Source organism: Poecilia mexicana, unplaced genomic scaffold (assembly GCF_051168715.1).
Source record: "Poecilia mexicana isolate PSO_F unplaced genomic scaffold, ASM5116871v1 scaffold_7, whole genome shotgun sequence".
Classification (NCBI taxonomy): Eukaryota; Metazoa; Chordata; class Actinopteri; order Cyprinodontiformes; family Poeciliidae; genus Poecilia; species Poecilia mexicana.
The window spans coordinates 9843283-9853948 of record NW_028263376.1 but is presented as its reverse complement, the minus strand read 5'-3'; the positions used below and the strand labels follow the sequence as shown (position 1 = coordinate 9853948).

At 37.0% G+C, this 10666-nt stretch overlaps 2 protein-coding genes and 1 pseudogene across 2 annotated transcripts; 2 read left to right on the top strand and 1 right to left on the bottom strand.

The window, feature by feature from the left end:
• Positions 1-762: 762 nt before the first annotated feature.
• Positions 763-5765, top strand: LOC148158302 (uncharacterized). Its single transcript, XM_088007022.1, has 3 exons — positions 763-2347; positions 2489-2848; positions 3796-5765. Exons 1-3 carry the CDS (start codon positions 2258-2260, stop codon positions 3934-3936), a joined length of 591 nt encoding a protein of 196 aa, XP_087863148.1. The 5' UTR covers positions 763-2257; the 3' UTR covers positions 3937-5765.
• LOC148158301 (DNA fragmentation factor subunit beta-like) lies at positions 5679-8981 on the bottom strand. Its single transcript, XM_088007021.1, has 7 exons — positions 8826-8981; positions 7750-7876; positions 7471-7656; positions 6766-6845; positions 6513-6686; positions 6191-6291; positions 5679-6108 (listed from the first exon to the last, which is right to left on the bottom strand). The coding sequence occupies exons 1-7, from the start codon at positions 8946-8948 to the stop codon at positions 5859-5861; spliced, it is 1041 nt and encodes a 346-aa protein (XP_087863147.1). The 5' UTR covers positions 8949-8981; the 3' UTR covers positions 5679-5858.
• Positions 8982-10353: 1372 nt separating this feature from the next.
• Positions 10354-10666, top strand: part of LOC148158300 (nephrocystin-4-like) — a 174159-nt pseudogene continuing 173846 nt past the window's right edge.

Here is a 10666-nt window from a genome sequence, read left to right as displayed (position 1 = left end):
TGCACGTCAAAGTCCCACAGCGTCTGCTACCCAAGGTGCGATTTAGCAGCAATATAAGCAGTGGCTGTCAATTTAGGACTGACGTGCAGCTGTCACATGACATTAAACCCTCGCGAGAACAACCCTGCTCTCGCCCGGTTAATGTCGAAAAAATAAAAATAAAACAAAGGAGGATTTTTAAATTAGATCTTTAAATAAAACAAAATAAAATTAGATTTAACAAAATAGAAAATAAAATAACTAAACTACATCTAATATAGAAAAATTATCCTGGTTACACCTGCAAAAGCCAAGACATTTACAAATACGTTTCTATTTTCTCAACCGACTAAAGCAGTTCTATGTGGCTCAGAGGTTGAATTTCAGACCTAGACCCTCCATCTCTTGCACCACTTCCTTCCACACGGGCTCGATGTGGATGCAGCTGAAGCACCAGTCGGATGTGATCTTTATCAGGTACGGTGTTACGTCGTGTTATGTAATTAAAGTATTTTAGCTTTCAACCTTGGGGTGTAAAAGCATAAAACTGTTTTTCGACGTGTAGTTTTTAACACACACCGACACTTTGGGGTCATAAGCCGTTATTCCCCTTGTTGTAACACCGGGTAATCTTGGCGAAGGCTAAGTTAGCAATGTTCCTGGACAAAGGTGTCGAGATGGAGAAAATGTTCGGTATTTGCTGGAGGACTGGAGCTGTGATTGTTTTGTAATTTGAGACTTTATTTGAAATTTCTCGTCAAAAAGGGCTGGGTGGGTGTCGTTGGGGCTCAGGATTAATTGCAGTAGTTTCTTTATAATAAATATTGTAGAGAAAATATTCTACAGTTAAAGCAGTTACAGTTACCCCTAGCTCTACTCCTGTCTCTTGTTAATTAAGTAAGATGGTGGTGAAAATATCAGTGAAATGGGACACTATGAAGAAACTAATGTTTCACATTAAGCTAGTATAATAGTTTTCTTGAGTAAACATTTTTGACTTTTTTTTTAGTTTAAGAAAGAACATAAATACTTTATACTTTACATATATACTTTTCTATGTTTAGACCAAGAGTCTGCATTCTTTATAATCCAAAGAGCTATTTTGTCCATAACCCCGCTAAATGAACCTCATTTACAGCTGCAAATGTTACATGACCTTTGGAAAAAATGATGACTTCTAATTTTTGATAACTATCTACAAAGAAATGAGTTGTCCTTTCTAAAGATGAGTCTGTTTATTTCTGTTTTTTGGTTTTAAAATGAGGAAAAAAAAAACTTTTTGTAAAAATGAGAAGGAATATCTTCTCTATGGGATGATGCATAGCTGTGGAATATATTTGGGATCACAATGTTCTACTTTTTTGTGAGCTAGAAGATTAAAAAAGTTGGGAACTTCTGCTATAAATTTACTGGCAGATTGAAAGCGTTTAAGCCAAAACCTTCAGCCTCACCAAGAGTTATGAAACTGAAGTGTGTGTTGCTCTTCACTTAACAAAGCATCTTAAAAGACTCGTCTGTGAAGTTTTACTTTGCTTTGTTTCTATTGAGAGGTTTGCTGGTCGTACATGACGCTTCAGAGATTTTGTCTCCCAGGTATACATCTAAAAAAATAAGTGACGTTTTGAACAATTGGAGCTTTTGAAGCTTAGTAGTAGCTGCTGTAGTGCTGCTCAGTAGTCTCACATTCAGTTTTTTTTTTTTTTTTTATCTCAAAAATCTAAACGCACTCAAAGAGAAATCTTAAGGCCTGGATTCAAGTCTCGTTCTCCGTGTTAATTTTTTGCTTGCTGGCCGAGATGACGTGTAACTAATTGTGCAGATATACATAAACCACTATTCATCACACGCAGCAGGCTGCTTTTGGAATCACCTTCTAATCTAATTTCAAAAGCAGTGCTTAATCCTAACCCGAGACGTCAACAGCACAACTCATTTTTGTCCTGACTTTAACCCAGCCTGTAAAATCCATGAAGTGGTCAGTTCGTTTTGCCGAACAAGCGGTTTTATATGGTTTATGGTGAGCCTTTGAAAATTAGAGAAACATATTGCTTAAGATCAATTTACAGGCCGAGTCAGACCTCCAATAATCTGAAGGTAATCTGAGTTGCCAGCGAGGCTTTGTGAAAACATTTAGCTAAATAGCTTCAGCTCCCTGGGACCTGCTAGGGTGACAGCAGCTGCATCAGCTGACTGACTGAAGCCAAGTCATTTAACTAAGTAGTTGCTATAATGATATGTGGTTACTGAGGAATAAGCAGCCTGTGTTTTGGTTTTGTTTATGCATTTCTTTTTCCAGATGCCTAGTCAACTTGATAACATGACGTCTAGAAAGAGGAAGAGCAGCTCTGAGGTCAGAGCCTCTAGAAAGGTTGGTTTTGAGACCACAGCTTTTGATCTGATTGTTTTGTTGTTTTTTTCCCCTGTTTTTGTTTTAAGTATATTTTGTACAGACTGTTAAGTGGCAACGGTTAACCACTTGACCTCTCTGGATGTACGCATTCTGCCACAGGTTTCAGCTTCGGAGAAGAAAAACCGTAAAAGCCAGAAGATGCATTTGTCACCAGAGGACAGTTCAGCGCTGAGGACATCCAAATCCGCAGATAAACTGTCTCGTATCAGCTGCGAATGCCACGAGGCTGCTGACAGGAGGAGGTGCCTGGGTTCACCTGAGCTCGAAGGTCAGGAGGGCAAAGAGAACGAGCTGAGGTCAGAGCAGGAGGTCAGCAGCTGCAAAGCTAACAGCGTCTTGGAGGAGCAGGCTCCTGAATGTGTGGAACCCGAAAACAGTAGCAGAGTCTTATTCCCAGATGACGACAGTAATCAAATCCTTCCTGTGGAGCAGTTCTTTGGGAACTTGGATATTGTACAGGTGAGGCTTTGTGGTCTGCAAGTTGTGTAAGCTGCTATTATTACAAGTCAAAAAGCCCAAAGGTGTCAGAAAAGGTCAGGTTGAACCTTCACCAAGTCATATCAGTTTGTTTTTGTGGTTACACAATTTCTGTAGGGCCTTAAAAAGTTCAAAATTTAATAATCATTCAATAACTATAAAGAAATTTAAGTCCTTAAATATGCCTAGATTTTTCCAAGCAAGTATCAAATTGCCATTATTTAGGACATTTTGTTTATTCGGTCAGTTTTAATTTGTTGGAGGCCAGATGTGTTGCATATTAAAAAAGGAAAGCCGCCTTTGTTTAAGATTTGAAATTTGTTGCTGTCAATTAAACGTATAGTAGTTTGCTGTTCTGCTTAAACTAGTACAAGACGATAGTTCTGTAAGGAAGGTAAGCAGGAAAATATTTTTAGAGCTGCCACCTCAAGTGCCTGTTTTTTTTTTCCCAACGCCATATAAATAGAATAATCCTTTGATATTGCTTTCTTATGTGCTTTTTTTGTATTTAATATTTTTTAAACAGTTTGTTTATTACAATTTCTTCTCCTGCTTAGGCTAGATAAGCACGTGGCTGATATAAATTAAAACCAAATTAGCTTGCCTTAGCTCTAAGCAGCACATCTGCACATCGACAACCCCACAAATAATAATTACCTCAAAAATGTTTTCCTCATTATTGGTTGACAGATATTTTATATCTTTATTGGATGGATTTTCGCATCTGGTGGATTCTGTGGTTATTTTTTATGTTCTCTATTTGGTACGTGATTGAATTCATGACAAGGTAACTTCAGAGTAAATAACCTTTTTTAATACTTTTAAAATGTCTATAAAAGGTGAAAACATTGAAGGGAGGGTCAAACGACAGATTTCTCACAGACGGCTGTGCCAAGTCAAAAGTCTTGTACGAATCTTTGTTCCTGCAGGACTTTCCTCGGAGATCACCTGCTACTTCTCCCAGCGCTCGAAGGAAGGAGAGGTTTCGGCATTACTACGCACAGGAAGACAGCGATGGCGAAGAGGTGAGCCACGGCGCCCTCCGACGAGACGACGGACCCGGCACTTAGAGAAGAGCCGGTTAAAACAGAACAACATCCCAGCACTTTGGAAGAAGCGACAACAAACTACCTGCTCAGATGCTGCATTCAGTCGGTCCTCTTCATCTGTCGAAGTCTCAGCGCCATCACTGATGTGAGGATAATGAAGGATGGTTAGTGGTACTGGCTGTCAAAGAAATACTTCATTGGCAGTGTTTCTAGCGGTGCTAAAGTGCGATTGTAAACGCGGAAATGTTCTTCGCTGAAAGCATCCGGTTTGGTGCCGGATGCTTTCGTGCCATTTCCTCACATGCCAACAATCAGTAAAAAAAATTATAATATGTAAGCAAACACACAAGTGCTTTGTTTTGAAACTGTATATAGGGTTGCATATACTCTCATAAATCCACGCTCGGTTGTAGCCTACCTTTTTCAGAGCGCTCAGCGGCACTTCAGGAGATATTTAAAAAACAGAACAAAATATGAGGAGGACAACAGATTGACTAGAAACGCACCAGTCAGAATCGTGCTGCTAATTTCCAATTTTTGTAAAGCGCTAAGCTCAAGTTAATGCTGATTGTAGCCAATTAAGTTTTCTCTCCAAGAGCTTTCAGAAGATCCATTTTTTTGTCCTTCCATAAGCATCTTAAAATTGAAAGTGTTGAGTCGTCTTTCTTAACAACTTCCATGCTGAACAGTGTTATTGCAACACACAGTCTGGTTTTTTGTTGCACTTATTGATGAGGTAAAACAAAACAAAACAAAAAAAAAGATTCAACTTGACTGGCCAGAGCCAGTCAAGTTGAAAATCTGCTCCGTCTCTTACTGCTCTTTTTGAGTATGGATTAGCTGATGCAAAAATATCAACGTCAAGGTGCTCTAAATGACAATATCTCTGCTCCAGGCAGTGTACTTTAATGTCTGGATTGTGGAAGTGCTGAACACAAATCTGATATTGTTTTCCTATCATTTGAATAACTACAATAAACTATTCACTTAAAAGTTGAATAGTTTCAACGCAATCCTTTTAACTTTCTGCAGGCAGTTTGTATACATGCTGTATACTGTACTGTCATTTCAGGGTTGCTGTAATGCTGCATTATCCAGCTGTATCTTATCAGGATCCAACCACTTTAACATTCACTCTGAGATGCCAAACATTGCTGAATTAAACTTAACATTTTAATGGTGCTTGTATAACAAATTAAGTTTATACACTGATGAAAATTTCATGCAAATTACAGCAGATTGACAAATATGCAAGCCTATGTCAGGCTACCTAAATGTTACGAGGAAAGAAAGCTGGAGAACGCCCAAAGAGCAGATCTGTTTATTACAAGGTCAGAGATGAATGTCATATTCCAGCCATTTTTCACCAAGTGTCTAAAATCCATCCTTAAAGGTTTTTGGCAGCTTTGTAACAATGTCTGTATGTAGATAAACGTATATATATATAGACACACACACACACACACGTGCAGCTAATTATTCTTTGTATTCATACTGTTTATAGATGCTAAAGTTATTAATGACAAAGTTGATTTTTCTGCCTAAGAATCTGTATTTTAACTATATTTGAACAAACTTGATTGAGAAATATAACCATAACAGGTTATCTGCAATTGCACTAGAACTATATCCACAGGTTTTGTATATAGCTGATTGATCTGACCACTTAACAGAAATATTATATATTATTACTGCCTTATTTATGTAAAAATAAATAACATTTGTCTTCAGTGTGTGCAACTCAAGACTGATTGAATGTCTCATTATTTGGGCAACATTCTTAATCCATCCATTTATTTTACATTATTGTGCTACATAATACAATAAAAAGCTTTTCATGATTTACAAAACTGTTTTGTTCCATTTTGTTCAATGAATGACAAGTTATCAATTTCACAGCAAATAAAAACTAATTTAAAAAAAACATTGGCGTAAAAACGTCTTTAGGTACAATGCTTTTTCTTCCCTTTGGTATCTTCTTTTGCTTTCCTTGCATTTTTACTAGTCCTGAACATCTTATTGGTGTCACACGTCAGGTCGTGCGCTCCCTTTTTGTGGCAGACGATGTGCACTAGCTTCAGGTTTTCCCTGGTGAACAGCATTTGGTAGAAGTAGTTCAAGTTTATGTCTGCGGTCTTATGAGTCTGCAGAGCCTCCAGCAGAGCGGGTATGATAGTCCTCTTCTTTTCAATCCTGCAGAAAAGGGGAGGGGAAAAAAAAAAACATGTTTGATTTCCTGCTATTTTTAATACGCCAGGAACGGGAAGTATCCAACCTGTGATCAAGGTTCCAAGTGCTGAAGACGATCCTGCTCTCTCTGCTGCCATACGGGTTGATTGAATGGAGCAACTGGCACAATTTCTGCTCAAACGATCCCTGAGGAGACCACAGAGAGGAAGAGTGAGGATTGTGCAAAGCAGCTCCACGTCTTTCAAAAATGGTAAAAAAAAAACAAAAAAAAAAAAAAACAATTTAAGTCACTGTACGTCTGCTGTGCTTCTCACAATATATTTCTGTTCCTAATAAACGGAATCACAAATGTCTGATAATTGGAGCAGAGGCCATCCCGTTGCAACAAAGCTTAACTTCTGCCGTACCTGACAGGTAAACCATCCTTCCTTAGTGCAGAGGCGCCCAGACTCCTTTTCAGTCCTATCGAAGTATTTACCGTTGTACTTGTCATTTTTCAGCATCTCAACCAGGCACTTTGATGCTTTTAAAAACTCCTCCTTCACTTTAGCTTTCTGTATGCTGTTGGTTGCATTGTCCACCTGAAAAATCGACACAGGAAATTGAAACGTTTAATTTGCGCAGGGAAACGTGCTGGGTCTCAGCGGGCCTCGGGTTCACCTCCTTCACGTAGCCTCGTATTCTGCTTTCACAGTTGTACTTCATGTAGGCGGACTTTGTTTTGAATCGCACATCGACGCCTGGAATAGAACCAAAACAATTCAAAGGGTTAAGTTTAATACAACTTTGGAGATAATCTTTCATTGAGAGGGTACATGTGGACATGTTGTTTTAACAGTCAAAAAGCATCAAGATTTGGCCTTTTTTACAAACCACAAAATGTCAAGTCCTTTATTTATCTAAAAAAAAGTACAGTTTAAATTGAACAGATTCTTTTTGCTCTTTATCTTCTATACCTACAAAAGTAAGCACAACAGGTAAATAATTCTTAAAGCACATAAACATGTTCAGTCAAGTATGATGATCAGATAAAAAGCTGGTTTTAGGCATGTACAGCATTTACAGATCCTTGCATGTTTTGTAGAGTGCTGCTCTGATGTTGCTGGATACCAACACCAAAGACAAGAGTCATTCATCATCATTACAATTTAAAAAGAAAAAACAAACAAACAATTGTTTAGAAAGTGGACTCAACCGTCCACTAGTAAGTGTAGAAAAAAATCTGCCTTATTATTCATATTTTGGGCAACATATACACTAAACTATGGCTGCAACCTATGTAAGTAACTGATTTATTGGTCTTAGTAAAATGGTACAAAAAGTGGGAGAATCAACCATCTTAATTTATTGCTCCATGGTATGTACCAGTAAACCAGTCTTCATCCTCCTCTCTGGTCTCCAGATCCGATCTGTCCTCCAGGTTCTGCAGCAGGTCAGTAAGGACTTTACGCCTCTTGAAAGATTTCTCGTCAGCGAGAAGACCCTTCGCTGCTTCAATGAGACCGTCAGCGTGGCGATCGGTGTTCAGCAACCGACCAATGTCACAAACAACTACAGGAAACAGTGACATGCTTAAAACAATAACACACGAAAAAATGGTGTTTTAGATGATATGGAGGACAAGTATATTTTTATTTCATGTACCTCCACTCCATGTCTGACCCCTTGACAGAAGAACTAGTTCGCAGTTATCAGGCAGGGTGGGAAAGAACTCTTCTGTCACTATAGTTCCATCTTCATATAAACACACATGAGCACCAGAAAGTGGCAGCTGGGATGGTGAAGAACATGAGAACATCCCATTATTGTAAGCTCAACAAGTACACAAACACATAATTAGGTCAGATCAGCTGCTTCATTCCAGACTTTAAATTTTGCACACACACAGACACAGACATAGACTTAAGACTTTGTCTATGAGAAACTTATGCAGGCAGCTTAATTGGAAAAAGTCACATTTGCTGGTAAATGTGTAAAAAGCCAAATAATCTCAAGAAACTTGTTTTTATGCAGCAACAAAATCTCACACTAAAATGTTCATTAGGGGTAGAGCACAAAGGTTCCCCAGAATTGTGATATTTTAATGTAAATTAGAAAAAAGATTATATTACAGACAGCAATACAAAAACATGTCCAGATGTGGACTCATCTGATGGCATCCCAGACAAACACACAAACAAAAAGAAACTGAAAGTAAATTAATCTTTTCATTCTAGTAGCACAATCCTAAACGTGAAATTTATTCAGGAGAAGAAAATGTAATTCACTCATTTAATTCATATATAAGTAGATGTGCTTATAAATGTGTTTGCTCTACCTATGTGTAATAAAAAAATAATTGACCCAACGACGATTATTTCAAAAATATTAACGTTTGTTCTCCAGTAAATATTCAATATGCCGAAATTAATAGGTCAGAATTTTCCGGCCAATTAAGTTATATTCTGAATCTGAGTTAATTAAAATCAACTATTAGTTTAAAGATATAAGCTTTATCTGTATAACTGACGTATCACAGCTCTGGAAAACATCTTTTTTTTTCCATCCATCGCTTCACTCAATGTTCAACTTGTTCGTGGATTATTAAAATGCCTTATTTTCAATTAAGAACTAAAGAAAACTATTTATCTGTCCATGGTTATCATTTCCCTCTTCATTCTCGCAGGTTCAGAAAAAGGCAGCGACGAAAGTTATTAAACTACAAAAAACATACGGCTTACCTGTAACAGCTTACAGCCCTTTTTAATCAGCTCCTTTACATCTTTAGAAGCAATGCCGTATTTTCTGTCCCCACTATAACTTCGAATTTTAACAGGTTTGTTTTTCTTGAAGAGTCCGAACATTTCACAATTTATACAAACCGCTTCCTTTGTTTTTCTTCCTCTTTACGCTCAGTAACGCAGCGGCAGTGATGTTGTGCTGCCCTCTAGTGGCTATCTTAAGACAAAGTCAGAAATCATCACTAAAACATAGCTAATTTTGGATTTTTTAATTAGCGAATTATGTTTTATTACTTTTAATAAATTGCACGGTCACCTTTAAAATAAATAGACTAAATCATCAAATCAAATAAACTTACAATTTGCTGTTTGTTTTTGTGTTTTCTTTTTGCTCTATGTGATTGTATTGAAATTACTTTAAAGTGGCTTGAGACAATGTTTTGTGAATTGGAGATATATAAACAAACTGAACTGAATTGAACTGTAGCTCTGTAAACACAACAATCAGTTGTAACATAACTAAACTTGTACCTTCATTTAAATCTTAAATGTAAAATTTCAGCATTTTGCACCTTTTAACTTTTTTGTGCTAAAATTATCAGATCAAATTTAATATTATTCTCATTCTCAATAAACAAATATAAAAATGCTAGGGCTATAGTCTGCATTAAAATTCAAGAATTTATAGTAGGCTCTTGTTAACACACAACATCGATCCAAACAATATTCAAGAAATTGCCTTAAAAGAACTTAATTCTAATACATCATTGATATTATATTATATTATATTATATTATATTATATTATATTATATTATATTATATTATATTGTATTATAAATGGGAACTAGGGTACTCCAGTTCATTATCTTTGTTGTCCAATAAAAGAACAAATAATATAGGCAACACTATTTTGTCAATTTTTCTCCAAATGTTGGAGAACGGTGAAATACTGATATGTAATCATTAACTGTACGGTTGTGTGCGCCAGTAAGTCGCTACGAGGTTTTGTGTTTTGATTAGAAAGCAACTTGTAGTGTTATATTTTATGTTTTATTTTACTTTTGTAAGCTGTCAAGGGACTGCAGATGGGAATGTGTGTGTTATATTTACTTACTCAGCATTCGCTTGTAATATTCTGTTAAATATCAGATCACATTATTACCATGGCAACTGACGCAGCACGGTGGGCTCTACCAAAGAACAGGTTAAGACCGGCTAAACACCCCAATTGCAAAATTTATTTTTTCGTGATAATTCTTTCTTTGAAACACATTGTGTTATATTGTAGTATTTAAGCTAATTAGTATTAGTATAAGATTGTTTTTCTTATCAGGCAAAGCTACTTTTTAAAATGCTTATACTGTTCCGCACCCCTCTAAAAAAATATAGTACAGCTGGATTTCCAACATGGCGGCCGCATGTTTGAAAATCTGAATAAGAGAAATTCTATTCCAAAGTAGAACCGCAGGTAATTTAAAGATTTTTTTTGTTTTATTTTATGGTTTTTTAAAAAAAAAAATCTTTTTATTGATAATGATTTGGTGAAGGCAGAAGAGTGAAACAGCATGGCTGACAGCTGGGAAGAAGTGTTTCACAAGAACCGGTTGGTTCCCCCGTCCAGCCAAACAGTCCGCCTGGCTGTGGAGAACCACCTCACCGCTAACCACGGCTTTCAGCTCAGCTTCAGCCGGCTTATTGTAGCGCAACTCCCGCAGGTAATTCCAAACATTAGTTCTCTGTGTCTGTATATGGCATAAATGTTCTTGGGTTTAAACCAGTAATCTCAAACTAGTCCTCAAAGGCCGGTTTCCTGCAACTTAGATGTTTCTCTGCTTCAGC